Below are 27,021 nucleotides of genomic sequence, written 5' to 3' on the forward strand. Positions count from 1 at the left end.
GAAGAAGTCGTCCAGAAATAACTGGAGGAAAGGAAAATTTTGTACACTGTTGGTGAGAATGTAAACTAGTGCAATCATTATGGAAAGCAGTATGGAGAGTCCTAAAAAAAAATTTTTTTTCCAACCAAAATTCAACAAAGTTTACACCATCCTAACATATTTCCCCCAATAAATTTTCACAGTTCGCATGGAATTTCCCTATTGATCTTTCTTTAAGCTAACAATGAAATGAAAATCTGTTGTCCGAGAGAGATAGTACATTAAAGTATAATTCCCCCAAAACTTGGTTCTCATCCCTGAGTTCTTCTTCATGCCCAGCTGTTCCCCTTTCAATTTTATCAAAATAAGATCCACAAGTTTTCTTTCTACGTAGCACCCAAACCATTCATCCCCTACCCCTACCACCTCCCTCCAGGCTAGAGAACAAAATCTAGAACCAAACTCCTTGAATCTGAATTTTATCCCTGCCCCTCTCCAGCTGCATCCTCTTGTGCAGGTTAATTTTGTGAGGCATCTGCAGATGTCACACTGATCCTCTCCTGCCCCATGCCCTCCTCAGAGTTTCTGTGTTACCCTATGGGCTTCCCTGGGCAGATGGCCTCAGCTGTAGACAAGCCTTCAGTGGAAAGTAAGACCTTTAGGCACAGCCATTTGGCACTGCGACAGTCTCAACTCATGCTGCTGATGGGCAAGTACAGTGCCCTCCCTCATGGTTAAGAGCTAGGGCGTCATCGGTGATTGCTACAGACCCAATGTTTATGTCCTCCAAAATTTATATGTTGAAGCCTTCACCTCCCATTTTGCTCTATTTGGAGATAGAACCTGTGAGGGAAGTGACAAAGTGAATGAAATCATAGGGTGGAGCTCCAATCCAATAGATCTGGTTCCCTTATGAGAAGAGGAAGGGACACCAGAGCCAGCTCTGGGCACACACACCTCCCTCCCCAGGAAAGGCCATGCAAGGACATAACTAGAAGGTGAGTATCTACAAGCCAGGAAGAGAGCTGACCTCAGAAACTGAATCAACCAGGACTTTAATCTTCGACTTCCACCTCCAGAATTGTGAGAAATAAATTGCTATTGTTTTATGCCACCCATGGGGTTTGGTTATGATAGACTGAGCAGACTGATACAGTGGCCATTTATTTAAGCAAGGTTTTTAATGTCTCTGAGCAAAGCCTCATTTCCTGAACTGTGGAATATTTTTATCTGCATTTATTTTATAAGTTCTGCATTTTCCCTCTGCCTCCACTACTGTCCTTCTCAGATGCATTTATTTAGAAAAAAAAATTGGCACAGATTTAGTACAGGGAAGCGTTAGATTTCCAATAAAATTTGTCAGTAGGAAGCCCAGCCTACAATCATCTCTCTTGTATTGATTTATTTTTGCAGATAATTTCCAATTATTGGCGGGGAGAGGGGTGGGGGGAAAGCTAAAAGTGAATGAAAAAAGAAAAATTTTGAATCATCCTCAACATTCTCCAAGGGTTGTTCTCCGGACAATCATCTGCCATCACACTCTGCCACCTGCCACCTGCCACCTCTGCTTCCTGAACATCTTCTACCATAGCCATGGCTGCAATTCTGACTATCCTTCCCCTCCTTCTCTCTCTCCCTCCCCCTCCTCTTCCTCTGTCCTCTTGTTACTGCTCTCTGCAGCACCCTCACAGGTCTCTATGCCTTGGGTCTTTCCTCCTAATCCACTTCCACTGCAGCCATTGCAGTCCTCAGATGTTCCACTGTTGGTCTCATTTCTATGCTTTAAACCCTGCCCTGACTCCCTAGGGCTCTTCCAAGAAACCCAAAGCCTCTTAGGGTCTCCCCACTCTCAGACTTACCTTCTCTGATCCAGCAGCACTGAGTTTCTTTCAGTCCCTCAGAAGCCTCTGCGCACTTTCTCTAGGTCCTCTGCTTAGGGCATTGTGCTGCCTCTCACCCTGGAGCTTATTTACTTCTCCTTATCCCTCATCTCAGCTCTGAGGTGACTGTTCTGGAAGTCTCCCCTGATCCCCATTCTGGGATAAGCCTCAGCTCACCTGCTGTTGCAAGCCATTCTGTCATCACCTGCATTTCCTGATTCCCCAGTTTTCTCACCCCAGTAAGCTCCCGAGGGCAGGGACTCTGTCCACCTTCTGTCTCTAGAATGCAATTGGTGACAGTGTGTGGCACTGAATGGGCTTTAAATTAGATATTAAACAACTGTGCCAGGCTGGGGTTGTGGCTCAGTGGTAGAGTACTTGCCTAGCATGTGTGAGACTCTGGGTTCAATTCTCAGCACCATATAAGAATAAATGAATAAAATAAAGGTTCATCAACGTCTAAAAAAATGTTTAAAAAAAAAAGCAACTGTGCCATTTACCGCAGTTCAAAGAAATGCTTGCAGACTAATTTGATTATACCATCAGTCCCTTTTAAATTATTCTGCTTGGGCCTACATTTACTTTTAACTTTTACTTTCATTCGCTCCAGTCCATACATAACCAGGCATGTGATAATTATCTCAAATAAGCTCAAATTTACTACCCACTATTGGTGAGCAATGAAGGGCCTCTCTGAGTCCCTGGGCACAGTCCTGGGTCTGAAAAGGGTTTTCCTTGCCAAGTGGCCCTCCTGAGAACTACACATGCCCAGGGGGAAGCGGTGGCTTTGTGGACTTGCTGAGAGATGGGAGATACCCTTTCCTGCTAGCCTGGATTCCAGCATCAAAGGGAACTGGAATGGTGGGAAAGAAGAAAAGGGAAGAGGCAGAGAACAAAGGGAACCACCTGTTAGATCTCACCTCACCTCCTGAAGAGGAGGTAATAATTATGGGCTGTTGATACTCATTTTATGAAATCCATTTAATCTTTTCTTCCTTTGGTTCTTCGGTGTGTGCATGGAGCACTTAGGCATTTTCCATTGAGTTCCTGTGAATAAAAACACCGGTCCCTGAGGTAGACAGGAGAGGAAGAATGGGTTTGCCCCGTATGTGAATTTGCACTGGAAGGATCTTGTCTGTGCTTTCCGTCATCCTCTGCAGTTTCACTTTACAGCAGCCCTGGGAGTATCACATGTTTGCCCACTGCACCCTAGTTAGGACACTGGCGTGGAAATACAAGATTATCTTTTGCCCTTGCTGTCTAACGTGCCCTCAGGTCTGTCATTGGGCCCTGCTGTGCTCCCAAAAGAAAGCCCAAGGAGACATGGCAGGGCTTTCCAGGCCTCAGGCATGTCTCTAGAAAGTAGAAAGGTTCTATGTTTACCTGCCAAGGACATTGTACTGGTGTCCAGTTAGCAGCTTTGTTCACTTGTGCACAACTTTTGTCTTTCCTAGAAAATAATATTGAGTAAATCATACAATTCACAAATTTTGGAAGCCTTGTTGGAGGTGAATCCAACAAATGTTTCAGAAACACACATTCATAAAACCATGAGTAAAATATGAAGGAATATCACAACAGTATTCTCTGTTGCTGTTAAAATAATTTTTTTTAATGTATCTGTTTTAGATCTGGAGTTCAGACTCTGCCCCATAATGCCAAGGTTCATTACAACTACGCCAACTTCCTGAAGGACCAAGGTCGGAACAGGGAAGCCATCTACCACTACAGAACAGCCCTCAAGTAAGCGCCTTGCAGGGAGGGCACTGGCTATTGTGCTGTGAAGATCCTGGTTTATTTCACTCATGCCCTCCCAGACATGAGTGGTCATGGGTTTCTATTGAGGGTGATCGTATCTTTGGAGGGAGGGTATTTCTTGGAGTAGGAGTCTTTCGGCTCACCATTCAGTGCTGTTGTAAGTGTGGTAACTCTGCCTTGTTTCTCACTCAATGTTTTTTTGTTTGTTTGTTTGTTTTTTAAGTTTTTATTGCTGCCCCTTATTCAGTGAAGTAACACTCCATTGAATACATTTGTGCAAACAGGAGTTGGTTATTAAAAATGTATGGTCACTTTATAGGATATGTATGCCAGTAAATTCTCAATTGCATGTATATAGGAAGATACTTGAGTATAGAAATGAAACACTCTGATGAATATATTAAATCAAAAACAGTGAGAAAATACTTGATCACCATGTTGGGAATATGTTAATTGTGTGTGTGTGTGTGTGTGTGTATGTGTATTCTCTAACACTGTTCTTGTGTTTTCCATTGGAAGAAAGAATACCTTTGATATGACTTTAAGGGAAAAGTAAAACTTTTTAAAGTTTTTTTTGTAACTAGCAGTAGTCTGTGGGTATTCAGTGGAACTGAAACTCTGACTTTATGGATGATTTTCTCTAAAAGTTCCCAGATAATAAATGTATTTAACTTTCAGCATGTGGAGACATGATGTTATAGTTTGGATCTGGAATGTCTCCCAAAAGCTTCTGTGCTAAAGGCTTAGTCCCCAGCCTGTGGTGCTCTGGAATACATGCCCTTAAAGGAAGCAGTGACACCCAGCCCCTTCCTCTTTCACTTCTTCATCAGCGATAAGTTAATAGTTTACTCCATTTTCTTTCCGATCATGATGCTTTGCCTCCCCACAGGCCCATAGCAATGGGGCCTATCAATGATGGACCAAAACCTCCAAAATTGTGTGCCAAAATAAACCTTTTGTCTTTATAAGGTGATTATTCAGGTATTTTGTCACTGACTAATACACATGATAATTAAGCATAGCCTTGGAATCTTCAATTGTTAGTTTAAAGAAGCAAGGCGAATCTAATCCTCTTATTGAATACTACTTATGCTCACAGAAACTTCTAGAAGAGAGAGATTGATTCACATTTGGTTAAATTTTCTGAGACTATTCCACTTTGGGACATGATTAAAATTCATATGCCAAACAAATCATACTGAAGTGCCTACCTGAATTGTCTCAGGTCTTAGTTTGAAATCATTATTATATTCTACACAAGCATTTGGTTATCAATCAAAAACTTTTGGGCTTTAGGACCTGCTTACTTAATATTCAATATAGCAAAAGTTTTAAATCATATATATCAAGATTGTGATTGAATACTTTTTCAAATATTACAACAAATGTGAGACCTAGAGCAAAAATCGTAACCAAGCTTTTTTATTGAAGAATACAACTTATTCATTATGGAATAGAAGGTAATCTATAAGATTTAATAAAGAATTGCATTTGTTCACTGGAAGACAGTTTTCAAAATGTTTGCAATTCTTATCTCTGTTGGTTAGATTATGGTTTGTATTTTTGCCTTTATATTTTCTTGTGTGTTCAGATGTTCCACAGTGAGCATGTATTGCATGGATTGTGACCTTCATAATTAATTAATGTGTAATGATTTTCGGTGGTATTCTTGAAGGGAGGAAAAGAACAACAAGTTGTCTAAAAAGTATCAGTCTCATAAATTTGTTTCATTATAACAGACTATTTCCAATCAAATTCAAATAGAAAAATAAGGTAGGCCCTGAGGCACGGTGTGGGCAAAGGTGTAAATTAAACAAAATTCTCTGGCAGTGGATTTTATAGAATTATAGTAGCTGGGTGGGTACTTCTGCTTCTTTCCTGTGAAACAATAAAAATAAATGTTTGTTCCAGCAATGTGCTTCTGGAAGAAATATGTCCCTTGAGAAATGGGGAAAAACAATTAAAGCTATAAATGTACTGTCTAGTAATTAGTAAATTATTTAATGTTCTCAGACCAGATCCAAAATACTTATGATTAAAAATATCATTGTTTTTATGTGATTACCACAGGGATAAATATTCAGCAGAGGTGGATAGTTTTTCTTTTCTTTTTAAATAAATTTCCACTCCTCATGTTAGAGAGTAAAGGAAAAGTACCAGGACTGTCCATCATTTTGATGATTATTTATCCTTAGAGATTGGAAGATTGCCCTTATTTTCGTAATGCTGTTTCTTTGTGGACGTTGCTGAGTCAGGAATTCTTCTCCCTCCCAACTGCTCCACCCCTACACTACATTTTTGTGTATCCAATGTTTTGTGTATTTCCACACAGTAAGAAAGAGAGTGATTAGGGAAGTTCTAGGTTAAAGGTGAAATGACCTGAAATCAGTTCCAGCAATTATCCATGACTGTTGAAATGACTATGCAGAGCCCAAAGGCAATGGTGAGATGAGCCATCAGGGTTGTATCTATAGAGATCTCTTTCTGGCTGACTTACAGCTCTAAACATAACACTATATTAAGTTGGTAATTATATACAACATAACTATTCTGGTTCTTTTAAACTGTATGTTTAAATAATGGAGTACTACTACTGACTTCTTTCTCAGTATATTTCATTTATTTTTTTTTTCAGTTGTGCTAGAATAAATCTCCCCTGGAAAATGCTGCAGCCAAGATTATATATTCAGGTTAAGATCCAAATCATGAAAAAAGAGAATGAGGGGTCAGAACCCTTTCTTGAAATCCTCAAAAAACGTTAGTGTTAGCTTTGCTTTGCTATGAAGAGTAGCTCTCTGTGTAGACCTATTATAGTACTATAAAGCTTTGGATTCTCTGTATAGGAGAATTAGACCACTACTAATGTATTTGTCATCTGCCTCCAAAGCTTTCTGACCACTCAGTTACTGTGGGGGAAGTTCCTGCCATTTCACCCCATGTGATGGGAATAAAAAGTCCAGAGACTGCCCAACAATTCAGCTCTTTATGCACAAGATCTCCCAAGAAATGTCTCATCCAATAAACCCTAAAGGAGAAACATTAACCTGGCTTAAGTAAAATGCAGAAGTTATTGAATGTGTACTTAACCATGTATGTACATTATTGATTAGCTCAAAAATTCAGTTAAAAGTGGAGAATCTTGAAGCAAATTATGCACAATATTGAACATTTTATTTTACCCTGAAATTTCCAATGTATCTTCATTTACCCATCTTCTGTTGTCAAACCAAGTCCTTTTCTTGGAGTAAGAGACTACTGATTAAAATCTGCAAAAATCACGTCCATAGTTCATTGCTATAATTACCGGTTTTGTCAGTTTAAAGAGTAATAAAAAATTAAGGATACTTGCTGGGTATGGTAGCCTGTACCTGTAATTCCAGCTACTCAAGTGGCTGAGGCAGAGGTTCACAAGTTTAAGGCCAACCTGAGCAATTTAGCAAGACATCCCAAAATATAAAATAAAAACCACTGAGGAGGTAGATCAGTGTTAGAGCACTTGCCGAGCATAGGTAAGGCCCTGGGTTTAATCTCTAGTGCTGCAAGTTAAACATACTTAATTTGCAAAGTTAATTTGAGTAGACTATCTCAGAATTTTTAGAGTTTTGTTCTCCAGTCCTTTACAGTTCTCACATCGAAGATAACAGTATTTTGAAAAACTTTTTTTTAGTATATTTTTACTTATTTTATGTGGAAATACACCTCTTTTTTCCCACATATTTTGTCTGCTTGCAAAATATTTCATTGCAGTGAACACTACAACTGACTTTTTAGCAGTCATTAACTCCATATATGGGAGCTGAAGGCCCAGACTCTCAGAGAAAGTTTGCTAAGTTGTAAGTATCCACTTATATATTTTAGGGAATAGAGAACATCTGGAAATCTGATGACACAATTAACACACTGTACTCAGAGTTTTTACTATAGGTGACAGAGTCATGTAATCTGTTTTTCATCAACCATTTCATTTCCCTGCATGATTCAATTACTGGTTGGTTAAAATAGGTTGGTTATCAAGAATCCAGGGGTGGAGAATAAAGTTTGACTTTGTCCAACACATCAGAAAGTCTTGTCCACGGTCCGCAGGAAACTGTCACATGTTCCACAGAACATTTGCTCACTCAAATGCCCTCTTCCCTCTACCCCAGTTCAGTAAGCCCCTGCCACACCCAGGTTTGCTGAAATATTCCAGGTGGGTGAGCATCAGATGTGCAGTATTGTAGTCTCATAAAAGGGCTGTGATTCTCAGTCACCCAGGTAGCAGTGAAATTCTTTTCACAAGGATGTTTTCAATGTGAAATATACAATTAAGATTTCACTGGCACCACCATCCCAGAAATGCTGTTGGGGATACATTACCTATCCTAACGGTGGCTTGGGTGTGCTGGGGCAACCATGGGACCATTAGAGTGTGGCCTTGCCCATACCTAAGCAGTTATCATATCTATAACTGATGTTTTAAACAAAAAATCCAAAAGCCAAGAAAGAACTGTTTCCAAAGGTATTCAGAATTCTGACCAGAGTATCTTCCGTTGGCATAGCTAACATTTTTAAATTATTGTTCCCTTTCTAATTTTTATTTTTGATATTTCATTGGCACATTACAATTATATGTAATGGTGAGATTTGTTGTTACATATTCATTCATGTGGCGGCAGAACTAAATTTTCTTTTGTGCTCTTAATACTTCTGTACAAAAGAAATCTCCACTCACTATTTGATTGGCTGACACATGGGAAAGGATAAAACTAAAATCTTTCTGACTAGAATGTGTTTAAGTGTATAAAATAGAGACTTCTCATGCTAATAGTGCTTATTGATCTAATTCTTTTGTATTCCTTCCTGGATGGATAACTGGAATTCTACAAGGAGATTCCATTAGACTTAAGATAAGTGTGTGTGGCAATTGGAAATAATAAAGGAATGAGTATTGAAAAATGCCATTATCATTAGGCTCTAAAGAGATCTACCATGTCTAATTAACCACTGTTCCCTGATGTGTTAGGTATACTGCTTTAATTCTTTTAAAAAATGCTGTATAAAGCTGGTGGGGTTTGAATATGTTTTTAAAATCGGGAGTCAAAGGGTATTTTAAAAAATCCTTCTTTGCACAGACTATTTTGAATGAATATTTAAAATAACTCTCTTCTGACTACAAGTGGCCTTGGATACCAGCTGCAGTGTATTTCTGGAAAGAATTAAAATTCCGGTAACATTTGTTAGCCAGTTTTAACAAGTAGAGATGGATTTTTGGGGGGATTGGTGGGTTTTTTTGTTTTGTTTTGTTTTCCATTTATAAAAGTATAGTCTTGCTTTCCAATATCACAAATAAGTGCTTAAAATTATTTTTTTCTTCTTGTTGAAATTACATTCTTAGTATGTATGTGTATATATTTGTGTTAATTGGATTTGACAGATTTATTCATTAAATTGAAGAAATTAACCATTATGTGGGAAAAATAGAATTCTAGAATTCTAATCATTTTGTAGCCATGCTATGAACTGAACTTCAAAATGAAACCTTGTTCTAAAACATTTCATGCTTTCTGGCTGACTTTTTTTTCTGTCATGTGTTTTTTTTTTTCCACGTAACTTGCTTAGGTACGGTTCCTCATGATACAGGTTCTAAGGCAGAGATTTTCAGACAGGAAGTTTACTAAGAATGTTTTCAGAAACAACAGGGAAGGAGGCCAGGGAGGCACCATGGATGGGGGCGCGGTGGGGGGGTTGAGATGCACTTGCAGCAGAGGCCTCTGTTGATCCCATGGGGAGCCCAGGAGCCAGGATAGCCCCTCAGAGTTGTCATGAATGGAGGCCAGAGATGAATTTTACAGCCTTTTATCAGTCAGGCCCTGTGCCCAGGATGCAAACACAGGCTTGGCAACAGCTGCTCTCTGGGGCCAAGATCAGTGTCCAGAGAAGAACTGAGCTGAAAGCTATCCGCAGACAACTCTTCTGGCACCTGGGGGAATAAGTGCCTCTAACCTGAAGTGGGCACCTGGCTGGCACAAGACAGCATCCAGTACAGAGGCTTAATTTACAACCTCTTATGTAGGATGAGTATCCATTATCCAAATGTTTGAGACCAGAAGTGTTTTGGATTTCAGACTTCCTAGTTTTGGAATAGGAATGCTCAACTTATATAAGTAAATATGACAATTTAACCTGAATATGATTTAGATTTTCTGTTAAAATGAGAATAGTGATACTTTCTGTCCCCATAGGGTTGGAGTATCATAAGATAAGTTATATAAAATGCTTAAAATGCCAAACTGCTCAGGAGGCGGAAGCAGGAGGATCATGATCCTGTCTCAAAATAGAAAATAAAAAGGGTGTCACCTCTCATCTAAAATACTGGATATTCTCCTAACTGGTCTCCCATTTCCTCCATTGCCTCCTGCCCTCAGACTCCTCTCAACACAGTGGGCATGGATAGGTTCCATTGCTAGCAATGGCTCCCGTCTGACTCACAGCCTTCTCTATGTCCTGCAGTGTCTGATCCCTTACTTCCCACCACCTGCTTCCTACTACCCTTCATGTCCCCTCAGCTCCCATATTGGCCCCAGGCACATTGCCAGTCAGGTCATGTTCCTGTGTCTGGTTGGCAGTTCCTTCTTCCCAACCCACTCTGCCCCATATCCAAGTGGCTGCCTCCCTTAATTCCTTCACAAGTTTCAGCTTCCTGTCACCTTCCCTGACCACCCTACTTAAAAGTATAAGTGCCTCAAACATACCGTATTCCCCTTTGTTTCATATATTTCCGTTTATGACCCTCTGCCTACTTACCTATTAATGTGCTGTGTATTGTCCCTACAAGGTGAACCCCAGGAGAGATGAAATGTTTATCCTTATTCTTACCATGAAAGACAGTGCCAGGAATGTGGCATTTTGCAAATATTTGTCTAATAATACGAAGCTACCCATGAACATTTGTGTTTTTAAAATATCTGAATGACTTGATAAATTTTTAAGATTACTGTGATCTAAAAACTAAAAACCATCAGTAGTAGAAGATCCTGAATTACTTCTGCCAAACACATGTCCACTCTCAGATCTATCTTTTCCTTTTTCTGGGTGCCCCATGGATGAGGGGTGGACTTGCAATGGTTGATTTCATTTGTTAATTTACCCAGGCCATGATATCCGGGTATGTGACCAAACATTATTCTAGATGTTTCTGTGAAGGTATTTTTTTTAGATGAAATTCTCATTTGAATAAGTAGACTTTGAGGAAAGCAGATGACTCTCCATTATGTGGGTGGAGACTAACAAGAAAGGACTGACCTCCTCGGAAGGAGGGGGAATTCTGCCAGTGGACCCAGACTGCCGGGCTCTTCCCTGTGTCTCCAGCCTGCTGGCCTCTGCCGGAAAGTGAGCCAGGTTCCCCACAATAAGTCTGTCTCTCTCTCTGCTCTGCTTTTGTTTTTTTTCTCCCCTGAGGCTGACTCCTTCTTGTGTGCTCAGGATTCCATCATTTCCAACTATTCAGAGATCTAATTTATAATCCTTTCCTTTAGAACCCTTTGCTTCTTCACCATCTCTGGGTACTTTCCCACTCCTACTTAAACACACTTTATTTGCTGCCCTCTTTATTTATTGCTATATTTTTGATACTTTATGTTGTCCATAATGGTGGAATTTGTTGTTACATACTTGTACGTGCAAACAATATAACAGTGTAATTTAAGTTGTGGATATCTCTAAATAAACATATGCACAAGCCTCTCTGTATCTCTCCTTCCCCTTGCCTGCCATTCAGTCTTTCTTCTTTCTTGTCTCCTTCCCACTTTTCAAGTGGCAACATTTCCCAAAAAGTCACAGTGTCTTCTTCCTTACATTCCTCTCCTTACTCACCCAACTCCCACCCCACTCTTGATACTGCTGTCTGCAAGGTCACCAGCTACCTCCAAGAAGATAAATCCAATGGACCCTGTTGTTCACTCCCTACCCTTAAATTAGTCATTTTTTTTAGCATCTTGTATATTAACATGATGGCACCATGCCATGATGATTTTTCTGCTATTTCTTTAGACTCCTCTCTGTCTACCAAGCACTCAACAGAGCAGTTCCTTACCCCTCCCCACTATCAGTGGGCCTTCTTTTCTTCTCAACCTTTGCTTTCCTTCTAAGGAAGAAAAAAGAGCTTTGACTGGTATCTCCCATCTACCACTTCTCCAAGAGCCAGTTCCCACAGCCAGCCACCCAGCAGACTGCTGACCTTTTCCACAACCCCACCCCACCCCCACCCCCGGGCTCTTCACTCTCAACCTGTCTTCTCTCCAGAACCTCATCCTTGCCCTTTATTTTTCTCCTTTCCATTCTGTGCTGTAGTCAGAGTGAAATGTTTTCATTGGCCCAGTTCTCTGTGCTTTTGCCTTTCCTCTTTGGAGCACCTTCCTTCCTCCTGCTGCTTTTGCCCCTCTGTCCTGGTGACCTGTCTCCACCCAAAACTGTCCCTCCAGGAAAGCCTTGTCTGCTCTGGAAACCTGGCAAGTGCTGTGGGCCCTGCTCATTTGTTTCTTCCATGTGCTCCTCTCAGCTTGTCTCCCCTCTCTCTGCTCTGTCTGCTCTCATGAGGACACCTTAAAGGCAGTTGGCTTCTTGGGTCTCTTCTTTAGAGCAAGGACTTTTTTCCCTTTATTACTGGGGACCCTCAGCAGAGGACCTGGCTTATTGTAGGTACTTCGTAAATGTTTGTGGCCTCCATCACAGGACCCTTAACATCAGAAGACGGCTCCACAAGCAGTATTTCTCCATGAGAGAACTGTCCACTTGTGAGTTGGAACATTTCTGCTTTATGCAGGTCTTTCCTATGCACTGCAAGGTGTCCAATGCCCCTCATTCCTGCCTGTTATATGCCAATGACTAACCCCAGTTTTTAATGTGGATATTCAGAATATGTGCCATCTGTCCTCCTTTCCTCTTCTGGTGTCCTTGGCTGGCAGGTATTGATTAGGAATATGGACATTCTTATCCTTCCCACTATTGTGTCTTCTCTAAGTTAATCCATCAACCAGTGCATTCATGCTGGGAAGTGTTATTACAATGAGGATCCCAGGGGCACATTGATCTGTCACTCAGGAACCACACAGGACTTTGAGTCTCCTTATGACCTTGGATGTTTTTAAATCGCACGTGTCTGGAATTCCATGTGGTGTTGAGCATATTGGAAAAGCTTGAGGAAAATTGCTCTGCTGCCTATGGGGATCATTTGCTTCAGATGATGAAGGACTGACAGGCTTTGGAGTTGACACAGAACTTTCCTGCCTTCTCAGAATGAAGGGTTACTTGACCTTCACATCTGAGGACCCACGGTATAGGAGAAACCGATGGGTATAAGATGGATCGAGTGTTCACTGGGTTAGCAATGAAGAAATAATGGATGTTATCTTGACAGATGGGAGCAAGTCAAAGGCCATCGGCAGCAGAGAGGAGAATGATGTTTTGTTTGGAAGATGAAAAATCCATAGGCAGGAAGGAAAGCTGGCTGCTCCACCTGGCATGGGCTCAGTAGGGCTATGGGGGAAGCCAAATCAAGCCACCCGTAGGTCCTGCATTTGGCCCCAAAGCAGAAAATGTATGTAGTGTAACAGGTGTGATAATGGATATTTTATATCCACCATTTCATTTGTTCAGTAGAAACCATTTGTTCACAGAGGTCAGTGTGTTATTACCCTTATTTTTATAGAGAAATCAACTAAAGCACAGGCACAGCTAGAAAGTCACCCCAGGCTTCTGACTCCCCTTAGTTGTTTTTTCCACCCCAGCAAGGCAGCAGCTTCCTATCCATCCTGCCACAGTCACCGCCATGCCTCTGAGAAAGGCTGATTACTTCATGCACCATTTCTATTTAAAAGAGTAGAGAATGGTTTTGCCCAGTAAATTTCCCAACTACTAGAGGTAAGTTCTCAGGCATCAGGAAAATTCAGCCATTTAAAATGACTCATTTCCTGAGGACATCCGAAAGCCACGGTTTTACGCTACTTGGTCTTGGAAAATCAACAGGGTGGAGTTCTTCCGGATCACTCTTAGAGGTCATCCCTTGGGAGAGGTCAGACAAATTAGGTGGCCCCTCTTTGGAGAATGTGTCCTGTTTCCCTAAATTGCATTTGAGGTTTTATCCCCAAGGCTGTCTTTAGTGGATCAGAAGGAGTACATTGAAGGGAGAATGGGTAGATAATATTTGCTAAGCTTTAATGGCAATTTCAAGCAATTAAAGAAGTAGACCACTAAAATGATTCATCTTACCTATGTGCAATTTAGTGACACAATGATTTAAATTTTATCACATGAAGAAACCAGGGACTTACAATATATCAGAGACTAATACAGTTGAAAATATGCTGTCAACTTCTGAAAAAGTTTAATCTGTGTATATTTTAGTCCAGTGAAATTTAGATTTTCTGGTTGGATTTTTTTCCTAGTCATGTTTTTCTTTTGGATTCTTTTTTTCCTCAACAGGAAATAGAAAATAAATATCTGACCTCAGCATAGTTAACCTCAAATAAATTAATGGGTGGAATGAAAATCAGACAAATAAATCAGGGTGTGTATACTCTGAAAGGAAATTGCAGACTGTAGCACATGATTCAATATTATTTGAACAATGAAATGCCTTCCAGGCCACTCAGACAGTGAAAAATTCACAGCATCCCTAACTTTGAAACAGATTGTAAAATTTAAATGACTGAAATAAAATATAAAGCCAAACTTTAGTCATATACATACATCTTCTGTGGATCTTTAGTTAAGGTTAAAACTTTAAAACACTAAACCAGAGAGCCCAGTCTTACACACTTTCTGAGTATTGTTAATTCTAAATATTTCCCATAATACTGTGCTTTTAGAGATGCCATGACTATTTTGTATAGCAGTACACAATTTTTTCCCAATGCATAAGAATCTCTGTGGCCAACTTCCTGAGTGCTGAGTTTATTTCACTTCTATCACTGAGAACTATTTCATAGAATTGGTCAAATAAAAAAAAAGTAGAAATTATTCCAAATGGAATCTCTAACTTGTAGCAATATATTTGTTTATAGAAGGTTGCATGACTCTTGTATCATTAGGGAAAAAGTAAATAGATATATAGTGACCATTCACCTTCTTAACATTTAAGAACACAGTGTTTCTGAGATATCTTTTTTTAAAAAATATAACCTAATATTTACTTAACTTTTCCCAGCCTCCCTTTTTTAAACTGTAAAAGAGTAGAGTAAGCTTACTGAATTTTCAAGGTTAAATACAACAACTTATGAGAAAGTCCTTTCAAATGGAAAATACCATTAACTCACCCTAGAACTTATTTTCTTCTATCCTTGCCTTCCATTTTTGACTGAGGCAACTGCTCCCTCCCAGTGGATATATCCTATTAACATGTTGTTGATGTTCGTTCTTCAGAGATAATATGACTAGGGGAATGGAGGAGAATCATGCCCTGACTACCTATACTTTATTAATTCTGCTTCAGGAAATATCACTTGATAAAAATTTAGAACCCCTTAAATGCTTAAATGGCTGTTGTTTCTCAGGAATCAGAATTATCCAACACTTGAAAAAGTTCTCTTCAGCTCCTAGAACCAGATCTCTATGTATCTTTTCAAGGGGGAAAAAATAAACTTCCCCATACCCCAGAACTATATGACAACATAACATGGTTTCTCTATAATAAAATCTTAAGTTTAATTTATTGAAGTAATAATAACAAAGAAGTAGCCAGATAATCCCCGTAAATAATCCGAAAGAACGAACTAAGACTGTGAGAAAGAAAATCCAGTGAATATTCATGCTGGTCTTTAAAAATCAACCTGAAAAATCACTATTCTGCTCCAATTCAGTGAATCTTGAATTTTTGGGGGTGGGGATGGGAATAATCTCCAACGGGCCTTTTGTAAAACATACCTGTAGAAGTAAGTCAAGAAGGACTTAATTTATTCTGACAGTCAATGTAGCAACATAGACATTGCTTAAATTATTCATCTTTCCAAGAGAAAATTCCCCTCCTGGAGTTCTCAGGATTGCATTAGATCCAAGCTAATTCAAACACAAATTTATTTTAAAAGTAAACACACAAAATAAAATTTGCCCTTGCACAGGTCTGCAGTAAATAGCACTGGGATTTGTAGTTAAAAAAAAAAAATCTACATCTAATTTTCTAGATAATTTTTCCTGACCTGTGAAGAATCCTTTTAATGAAATTCTGCTTTGTTTCATAAATAATGCAATGCTTGCTGTGACTAGGTGAACCAAATTAGATAGTGAAAGGATATTACTAGCAAACCGGTGCTATTACTATGAATAAACAGTGTCTATATCTTTTCCAGGTAGAGGTCTATCATTGGTGCTCACAGTGACTGACTTAGAGTAGTAGCAGTGTCGCAGTGTCCTTCTGGAAGAGATGAGCTCTGTTACATGCAGCCTCTTCCCTGACTCTAGCTGGGCAAGAAGACCTTAGGAGGAGTCCTAAGCCTCAGGTTTCTGAACTGCAGACCCATTCTTACAGCACAAGGCATATTAAAGACTTCATAATGCCTCTCTTGTCCCTTACTTCACTTTTCAACACTTGCTTTTGATTTCGAGAGTTCTGTGGCCTTGTATTCTGTTTCTGTTTAGAAAAGAAAGTAAGTCATTTCTGTAGTCACTGAACTTTGAATGTACATAGCTACTCATTTTCATAGCAGTGGGATCCTGAGTGAATGTGAAGTTCGTGGAGATGGGCTGAGAACCATCTGGAGAGGGCCAGCTGCTTGGCAGAGCAAGCAGGTGCCTTAGTACATAGGTGAGCCATCATGGAAGCTCTTAGGGAATTTAGACTGTCCTTTTCCTTAGTGTTTTCACCTCAGACATTTATCTTGAAGGCTCCAAAGCCTAAACAAATCAGAGAAAGAGAAAGCCTTATGAAATACATTTTCTAAGTTAAAGGAGGACACATGTCCCCAATAGACTATTATTGCTTGTCACAGAAGAAATAAGAAGCATGGAAATTGCCCTCACCATACCCACGGGACACCCCTTAAATCTTTCAGAGGTCAAAATGTTTTGCTCAACATCAAAAACAAACAGAAACAAAAGTTTCTTGGGAAGAATTTGACTTCTGGCCATGATGTGCTTTGCAGTCAATTCCAAGGAAATCATTGCACACAGATTTCCCAAGGTCCTTTCCAGAGCCTGGCGCTTCTTCTGACTTTGATTATAGCTCTGATCCCCTCTGATGGGATCTCAGAGAGAGTGCCAGGCACTTGTCTCCAGGATCTGTGAGGCTAGGTGCTCAGTGGCTGGTATCAGGGCTCCTAAAGTTTTTTGTGCTAATTAAATGTGCCCAGAGAGAAGCCACCAGCAGCACACATGCTGGCTCAGTGTTTTTCTTTGGCCTAACTCTATTTCTCCAACAGCCTCCAGAGCCAGTGTGAATAATTAGGGATTTCAAGCTTTAAGAGGATGTATTTGAACTGATTCTGTCCCTTATCCCTTGTCAGCCTAGAGAAGCCCGACACAGTGTCCTTCCTAGGAGTACTAGTTCTAAAAGATGTTCATAGCTGCTCTATAAGGAGTAGGGAGGCGTCAAATAAACAGGAATCTCCAAGTTGAGCAAAGAGAAAAAAAAAAAAAAGCTATTTAACTCACCTTCCTTCACATTTTAATAAGGGCCTCTTCTGTCCGCAAATTAAATTGATCTTCTTAGTAGGTACAGAGCAGGGAGGGCAGAGTGACATTTGACTGTCAAAAAAATTGGCAAGTACAGAACCTAGTTTTATTACAAGGGCATTTTCTCAGCTTTTCTACATTTAAGCCCTTTCCACAGGCTTATTCAGAACACTCTAGTGACAGCGATGGAACAAACCTATTAGGCTGCTAACTTATGTCTACTCCAAATGTATCAGAAGCCACTGGATTCTACACTGACTTGGCTTCTTTATAATTCTGAAATTAATAATTTTAGAATTAATAATAATTTATAATTCTGAAATTAAGTACCTTGATTCCCTTCCTTAATCAGCATGAATTTGGTCTACTGATCTGCTTCCCACTCTCTTGGCGTTAACTTTTGCACATTAGGATGATGGCTTTCACTTAATTGTGCATTAATTAAATTTTTGATGTTTAGATGTTTTAAGTGCTCAAGATTTTTATCCCAAGAACTATCTCAATCCAGTTGGAACCAAATTGAAGTAGGAGAAAGGAAATGAATGAAAATGGAAAAAGAATGTCAAGACAGAGAGTCACTCTGGAGTTTGTTTTTAGGGGGAGATTTTATGCATCATCCTTTCTCAGCCCCAGTAGTCTTGCTTACACTCCAACCCAGAGATGTTTATGAAGATCCCTCCCTACAGGACTCCCACATCTGTGCAAACAGCAGGCACTGCCGAGGCAGCTGGTCAGCAGCGCCACCAGCCGGAAACTCAGCACCTGAGCCAAGGAAGTTGAAAGTGACTGTAGGCTTCTGAAGGACTAAAATTTATTTATTCCTGCTATATTAGCATACTGTTTATTCTTTGTCTGTCTGGGAGTTGTTTATTTATGCCTCTGTGTTTCAAATATGTGCTCCCCTTCCATACTTACATGCCTTCAGCTGCAAAAAAATCTTTGACCATGAAGATTTGACACAGACTTGCCATTAAAATAAAAGAATGCAATGTTTCATTGGGGTTATGGCTTACCTGAGGGGAAAGAAGCAAACTGTGCCTGCCCAACTTAGGAGTCATGGTTTCTTATTTCCACTTTTTCAGATTGTATCCACGGCATGCAAGCGCCCTGAACAACCTTGGAACACTGACAAGAGACACTGCAGAGGCAAAGATGTACTATCAGAGAGCTCTCCAGCTCCATCCGCAACACAACCGGGCTCTCTTCAATCTTGGGAATCTCCTTAAGTAAGTGGAACACACACCATTGATCAGGTGGCTTTGTGATTTTAAGAAACCCTTTCTTGCTGGGTATAGTTGTACAAGCCTGTAATCCCAGCAGCTTGGGCGTCTAAAGAAGGAGGATCCCAAGTTTGAGGGCAGTCTCAGCAACTAACCAAGGCTCTCGTGATTTAGGGAGACCCTGTCCTCCCAAAAAAAGGGTGGGGGCTAGAGATGTGACTCTGGGTAAGCCCCTCTGGATTCAGTCCCTGGGAACCAAAAAAAAAAAAAATTAGAACCCTTCCCTTCTTAATACTCAGGTCTTTTCCTGTTGTCACCTTTTCCTAGAGGTGAATAATTAGGGTTTTTAAACTTTGGGAAGCATAATATTCATCACAATTAATTCTGTGTGTTTCCCAGAGTGTCTTTCTGGAAATACTGGTTCTAGGAGATGTTTGTAGAGTATAAAGGGATAGGGATTGGAAAGGGTTATATGGCCAAATAAATTTATGATTTGCTGAATTAAGTGAAGATAGTTCTTTTATTGCAAGAAGCTGTAATGTGCTGATATGTCTTGTGAATCTTCAAGAAGGAAACTCTGATAGACACAGCATTTTTCAAAGTTTTTTTCCCTTGATAAGACATTTCCCAAGATACATATTATGTAATATGCTTTGGCAAAAGCAGCATTCTCTAAAGATGTAATTTAATGGCATAAACACAATCCCAGAGGCATGTCTGGGATTAGTAGTGGTGACTTTTGGTCTTAGGAGCCTCTCTTGGCCATCACTGATGTTCGATTTTCACTCACTGTCCACATAAAGGTTGGCAGTGTGATGAGTATCCTTTTGCATCTTTTGTTTTATTAAGGTAAACTCTAAGCATGTGGGTAATGGGCCGGACAATGATAATAGTAATAATAGTAATAATGGTGATGGTTATAGAATATAGCTTCTAAACTTAAATTTTTTTAAAAAACACAAATTAAAAATCAGAAATTGAAATTTACAAGGTGAAAATAGCTGGAATCAGAGGTAGTGATATATTTACCTGGGTATCAGAAGGCTGTCACTCCACATGCTTACTGAGTAGGCTACTGAGCATGTCTGACTGCCTCTCCAGTACTGTGCAGGCTCATGGCTTACTTTGTTCTTTTATCCTCTTCCTAATAGGATGGTCTTCAGTGTCTCAGTAACACAGTATGATGTCTCATCCTTACCTTCCTGATTGCTTGTTGACATCAACATATTTATGCACATATTTGTCCTTTCTATTAATGTGTGTGTTTATTTAATCTCATTTGAACAGAAGCATTGGGGTGAGTTTATCACAAAATAATCTGATATAATATGAGCGGATAGGTGCCATCTAGATCTGAAGGTTTTTGTTTACCTTTTGTTTCTAGATAAATGGCTTTATCTGTTTGGTTCCATGGTACACACCTGTAATCTTATCAGCTTGAGAGGCTGAGGCAGGAGGATCACAATTTCAAATCCAACCTCAGCAATGTCAATTCAGTGAGACCTTGTCTCTAAATAAAATATAAAATCAGGCTAGGGGGCTGGGGATGCGGCTCAAGCGGTAGCTCCATCGCCTGGCATGCGTGCGACCTGGGTTTGATCCTCAGCACCATATACAAACAAAGATGTTGTGTCCGCCGAAAACTAAAAAATAAATATTAAAATTCTCTCTCTCTCTCTCTCTCTCTCTCTCTCTCTCTCTCTCTCTCTCTCTTTAAAACCAAAAATCGGGCTAGGGATGTGGCTCAGTGGTTGAGTGCCCCTGAGTTCAATCGCTGGTACCTCCCCCACCACAAAAAAAAAAAAAAGAATGGCTTCATCCACCTATTGGAACACAAAATCAAGAGAATACTATCAAATAAAGTGAAAGAAATAAAATATAGATCAACAATAAATTAATAAACTTTGCTTTTTAAATTAGTTGACATTGTCAAAGTCTGACAAAAACTGAGAATGATGAAAACCAACTGAGAATGAAGAGAGGTACAACTGCAGTGGGGGAAAAAAAGAAAAAAATCACTGCTACTAGGAAGCTCCCTTTAAAAATAATAACAAATCAGGCCAGGTGCATAGGTGAACACCAGCCATCCCAGAGGTTGAGATTAATCTCAGTGGATTAAAATAATGTTAATAGCTAATATTTACGTATTACCTTCATTCTACATGGTATTATCATCCATATCCCTATTTTATAGGTGAAAAAACCAGGACTCTAGAAAACTCTCAAGACCTTTATCTGGCTGTGGCCAACCTAGGATTGAATCCCTCTCTTTGGATTCCTTGTCCTATTTGCTTCCTATTCCCTGTACTTCTCAAATAGTTCTATGACCCCAAACTACACAATATTAAACTATTTAATGGCATGCAATTGCCTAACTGTATCTTTCCTAAGGAAATAGTAAAGTTGGTTTATGATGCTGAAATTGCATTGCCAAGTGACAGAGAAAGGTGACCCAGAAAACAGCAGAGCTAATCTACATTTAGATAGCTCCGAACTTTACTTCTACGTACCTTAATATATTTCTGAACCAATGGCAATGGGTCAAAAGCAAGAAAAGAATAAGAATATTCTAAATGTGGTATGACATGATCTGTTTTACTATTTAAGATTTATGCCCTCTTTGTCTCTTGAGATAATGTTGGAGTTATTATAATTCACTTTTTAGAACTGTATCTTTTCTTTTTAATAATCTAGAAGTTAATGCTCATTCTAAGAACCTAAGTTATCTCTATAGATATAAGCAGCTTAGATTTGCTCTAAGAGGAAAGCAGTGTCATTATTCTTGTTTTATAAACAAGGATCTTAAGATTAGAAAATTATGTGACAAGGTTCCTCTTCCATAAGGCAAAAGAATGGAACTTGGGTCTGTCTGACCTAGTACCCCTGACCTTAAGCACCATACTTTAGTGCCTCCTTGTGGCCCAGCTCTAAACTGCAGAGAGCCTAGAGCAGCCCAGTAAAAATACAAGGAGTCAAGCAAGTAATTTAAAATTCTCAAGAAGCCATATTTTAAAGCACAAAAAAGTAAGAGAACGTTATTATTAACCCCAATTATGATTTTATCATGTAGTTAATATTTTAAAAAATTTTAAATTTATCATAAAATTTAAAATATTAATGCATTCTTCTTTATACTAAGTCTTTGAAATCTAGTATCTGTTTTACACTTATAATCTGTCTCAGCTTAGCTGTCTATCTCAGGCTAGCTGTATTTTAAATGTGCAACAGCAACATATGGTCAGTAGCTATTATATTGAACACATTTAGACATTTAATAATCTTGACTTTGAGAGAAATATGAGACTTTGTTGAGGCCAGAAGGTCTAAATAAGATGTGATTCTGTCAGATAATCCTGGCAATATTGCAGCAACTCATTTGAATTCTTGGAATTATATGACAGACAGCTTTTCACAGCAGTAGACTTTACTGAGTGTTATCCAAATATATTTGGCCTCTTTCATGCCTTTTCGTGGGACTTGGAAGCTAACCTATTATGATTCTGTGCAGCACATTTACAGTGTGAGAGATTGATAAGGACCAGCTTTCTGTGCCAGCATTCTTAATTTCTATTAATTATTGTTGGCTTTGCTTAGAACCTAAAACATCCAAAGAGAAGAAGGAGGAGGAGGAGGAGGAGGAGGAGGAGGAGGAGGAGGAGTGGGGGAGGGCAAGAGAAAAGAAAATAATTTGCAAGATTAGCATGAAAACTTTATAGATGAACAGAGCAGAAGTCACTGATGGCTCAAGAAAATGTAATAGAATATTTAAATTAGAGGTATAGGAAAATATTCCTGTGAGTGATTAAATAGTTGCTTATGTTTGTTACTAAAGCAGAAGATTAAAAGAACTTGTTAAAGAATCAGGTCATACCTCCCCATTACCACCACTACCTGCCATTCACATTCAAGGATAGGAGTGTTAGAGTAAACCTGTTAATCAAAACTAAGAGGGAAAAACGTAATAGAATATCTAATAATTGAACTATATAAATGAATTTGATGACAACATACATTTTTACACTGTTCCTGAAAAAAATGGAACTTCTAAAGAAGTCTAGGACCCAAAAACAAGGATATTATTATCTTTATAATAAATTTGAATGTTTGGGATATGCTTCCTCACCGTGTGGGTATTAGCCACACAACCTTTTTTTTCCTTCCATGAAACAAAATTTTATACATTCAAGATAATTCTGTCCTCCACTTTTTAACTGCAGCTCCAGAGTGCGCAAAATGCCAGTTCAATGGATAAAGAATGCTTTACAAAGCCCTTACTGCCACCTGAGAACATCACCTGTGAGTGGCAAGTGCTGTGGAAGGCAAACCCTCCCCAACCACACCCATGGTGACCTGGTAGTCCTCAGGTTACTTCCCTCTTTTCTCTGGTCCCAACCCACTACACTTTTCTTCCCCTCATCTCTGTCGGTCTCATACCTGTCTTGTCTCCATCTTGCAGCTTTTTTTTTTAAATATTTTTAGTTGTAGATGGACAAGATATCTTTATTTAGTTTTTATACAGTGCTGAGAATTGAGCCCAGTGCTTCACATGTGCTAGGCAAGTGCTCTACCACTGAGCCACAACCCCAGCCCCCATCTCGCGGCTTTTTAAAGCTCAGTTCACCACCTCTGTCCTCAACACTACCAATCAGCACTATTTTGTGCATTCTTCTAGACTATCAGGCTCTGGAGCTCCAAGGCAGTGACTGGCACTTGCCAACCTACACTACCATCTTTCATCAGTTCAGTAATTCTGGCGATCACCCAGTTCCTCTGCTTCCTTCTCTCCAACATGCTTCATTTCTGTGCCACAGTGGTCATTCACCAACATGGCCCTGCCGCTTTCTAACCATGCAGACCTTTTGGTTCTCTAGTACCTGAATTCTGAAACATTCCTCTTTGACCTGGACCCCTTACCTCTGCTCACCCTCTCTTTCTCCCACTCTCTCCTTACTATTTCAAAGGGGTTGTAATTGTCACCTATCATCTCCTAGTTATTCTCTATGCTCAGTTGTCTTCTTTACCTTCTGTGGTATTATTCTCCTCTTATTTTCTCAATCCTATTCTGGACTGTCCTTAGAATCTCTGTTCCCTGATTTTTTTTTTTTTTTTTTTTTTTAGGAGAAGGGATACCAGGGGATTGAACTCGAGGGCACTCAACCACTGAGCCACATCTCCTGCCCTATTTTGTATTTTATTTAGAGACAGGGTCTCACTCTTGCTTAGCATCTCGCCATTGCTGAGGCTGGCTTTGAACTCAACATCCTCCTGCCTCAGCCTCCCGAGCCACTGGGATGACAGGCATGTGCCACCATGTTTCTGTTCTCTGATTTTTATGTTCATAATTTATAATCCCATCTCTGATATATCTGACATATTTTAAGAATGTGTGACATGCCTCTTTCACACCTTGATTATCATTAACTGGCTTGACCAGGGTGACCTAAAATACCCCATTGTCTGTATTTTGTTTTCCATAAACCAGTATTGCTCAATGTTTTGTTTGTTTTTTTTTTCCTCATGATCACTGTCTTCAGGATATGAAACTTTAAAAAATATTTTTTTAGTCCCCCTTTTTGCCCAGTTACTGAATAAGATTTGTTAGTTAGGGTGGGGCTTTGGAGACCACAAACCCTGGTAAATGTGTAAGACAATTTTTTGCCACTATCGCCGCCTTGCCCAAGAAGTGGTGTCTACTTCTGTGGAAAGCACGCCTCAGATCATCATCCAGTCTGTCACATGTAGGAGGAGAAAAACACAGGATCCTCACAAAACTCTGAAGAGAGCATCATGGGAAAAAACCCAAAATCAAAAACAGGATGGCAGTTAAGAGCTATTAGATACTTATCCCCTGTGTTCTTTTACGAAAGCTCCTATTTCCCTATTCCTTTGTCCTTTGTTCCCTTCTTCAGTGTCCTGTGCACATACATGCAGAAGGTGACATCATCCCTTCACTTGGGCTGAGAATTGTTACAGCTTCTCTTCTCCCTACCTTAAAATATTTGCATGTCCACAGACTCCTTCTACATTTGCTCTTTTGTTGGATAGAATTACCTTACCCCTAATGAGGCTAGTGTTTATACCTGTGTCTTTGTGGGTTTTTTTTTTTTAATCAAGACATACTTAGCAGGGAATAAACTATACACGTCTTAAGTGGTCCGGACGAAGTTTTACAATTACCGCAAATAACATGGGTAATTTCTACCACCCCAGAGAGACCTTCAAATCTCTTTCCAGTAAATCTTCTTTCCTCCAAGGCAATGGTTATTCTGATTTTCTTTTTCCACCATAAATTAATTCAGTCTATTTTAGAACTTCTTCCATAAGTGAGTGTTTAATATGTACTATTGACATCTCTGTATTCTTTCATATAGTGTAATTTTTGAGTCTTATTTATTTTGTTCCATGGGTTTTTTTTATTGCTGAGTAGCATTCCACTGTATTCATATGCTGTAATTTGAGCATTCATATTCCTGTGGGTGGATACTTGGTTTATTTTTGGTGTTGATTGTTAGGAGTGAAACTGTTATGAATATTCGTATTCCATTCTGTATACTTCCATTTTGGGGGGGTAAATACACAGAAGTAGAATTGTGGGTAGATATGTCTTTCATATTTTAAGAAGTTGCTAAACATTTCTCCAAAGTACTTGTCACATTTTCATTCCATGGGACACAGTGAGAGACCCATTTGCTCCATGTCCTTATTAACAGATGGTACCTGTTTATCTTCTTTATTTCAGCCATTGGTAGTCATTGCTATAAAATCCATGTGTTTTCTTTCTCTTTTTCTCTCCTCCCTCCACCATTATCATGGGCTCTCTCTTAGGTCCAAATTCTCCCCATTCCACAAACTTCCTCGTTCCCCAGACTGCCCTGGGAAACCCTCCTTAGAGGAGCTATTTCCTTAAGTTGTTCTCTGAACTCTGATCAAATTAGCAAGAGGCGCTGTTGGTACTCAGTGCTTCTCCTTTCTCCTCACCTGTTCACACAGCTCTCTGGTGGGGCTGCTCTCCAGTTCTTCCGCCCTACTTCCTCTGAAGTGAAGAATCTGCCACTGTGGGCCTCCTTCTGTTTTGAAGCTCTTTTTTTTTTCATTGCTTATATTATAGTGCACCATTTTGTTCTTCTGTATCTAACATCTAGTCTTCTTCCAGCCTTCTTATAAACTTTGAGACCCCTGAGAAATTCATTTTATGTCCATCGCGTGTGCATACAGAGTCCAAGCATCTTAGCATTCAGAACTTTCGTAATCCTGCCATTGTCCTTTGCATTTTCTGCTCTTCTCACATCTGTGTAAACCCAGACACCAGCTCCATGGACCGCTTGTCACCGTGTGAGAAATACTCAACCCACCAAACTACATTTACCAAGACAGTTACCAAGGCCATAAAGTTAGACTTCTTTAAATGTAGTTTCATTTACATTTTTATTATTTTATAATTAGTTCCTGTCCAAATGAATTTGATGTTTTCCTGCATCTCCATGATTTGAAAGTTATTTATATATAAACAGATTGCTAATTGTTAAATATTTTTTATCTCTTCCCCCACACCTATACTCATTCATACCACGATTACTAATGAATAAAGGCTGAGTAGTTTTAAATCCATGCATGGTTTGCAAGAGAGTATTCTTTCCTCAATCTTTTTTTTTTTTTTCTCTGATGGCTGCCATAAACCCTGCTGCATGAGGACAGAGCTACACAGGAAGCACTGTGGGTGAAAGTAAGCTCTAAGGAATCCCCGGGTTTTGTTTACATTCTTTTCAAGGAATTGGAATGTCATTTTCTTTCTGTGCATAAATATTTCTAGCAGAAGATAATTAAACAGGCCAGACTACTTTGTCAATTATAAGAGTTTTCAGTAGTCTCCCGTGTCCTGAAAATCTTTTTCCCTGTTCCTCTGCTCACCTAATCTTTCCCAGATTCATTTGTAATATAGTCCCCTTTATTTAAGCTCCTGTGCTACAGAATTACTTGAGATATATGTTAAAGAAGGAATCATTCAATTAACGTATAAGAGTCATGTGGATAATTATTAGAAATTTCTTTCTGCACACAATGTCTTAACTTCAGAATTTCAGGCATCTCAACTATTTATCTTAAACCCAGTAGGAGATCCACTTTGCCCTTACACAGGAGCTAAATTTAGTATATAGGTTGTTGAAGATGATCAAAGGACTTTCAAGTCTAAAAATGCTCTATGTAGGCCAGGAAGAGAAGCCAGAAGGGCCCAGAGAGGAATGTGCTCCGTCTTTGTTTCCTCAGGTTGAGTACACACCTGCCTGTGCCCGAAGGGTCTGTCCCAGGAAGCAGGTGGGCAGGTGAAGCTTGCCCCGTGCACCTCCATTCTTGGACACTCCTTTTCAAGTCTGCCAGCCTCCCTCCCCTCTCTGCCTTCTGCAGACAGCCCAGTGCCCCCGCCTCACGCTCTCAGGCCACATCACTTTATCTGCCAGGAAGCATGGCAGAGCTCTCTCTGCCCTCACCTTCCTGCCACCCTCCTCCAAGTGAAAGGAACAACAGTACCTGACAGTGACATAGCA

The 27,021-nt window shown here is 39.6% G+C and overlaps 1 protein-coding gene across 1 annotated transcript in view; it reads left to right on the forward strand.

Moving 5' to 3' along the window:
- Positions 1 to 27,021, forward strand: part of LOC113175576 (transmembrane O-mannosyltransferase targeting cadherins 1) — a 268,687-nt gene that overhangs the window by 194,665 nt on the left and 47,001 nt on the right. Inside the window, exons 11-12 of the mRNA XM_077798495.1 lie at positions 3,489 to 3,602; positions 18,341 to 18,484. Coding sequence (XP_077654621.1) covers positions 3,489 to 3,602; positions 18,341 to 18,484 — 258 coding nt within the window. The remainder of the gene's footprint in view (positions 1 to 3,488; positions 3,603 to 18,340; positions 18,485 to 27,021) is intronic.

The sequence above is a fragment of the Urocitellus parryii genome, chromosome 5 (assembly GCF_045843805.1).
Source record: "Urocitellus parryii isolate mUroPar1 chromosome 5, mUroPar1.hap1, whole genome shotgun sequence".
Taxonomy (NCBI): domain Eukaryota; kingdom Metazoa; phylum Chordata; class Mammalia; order Rodentia; family Sciuridae; genus Urocitellus; species Urocitellus parryii.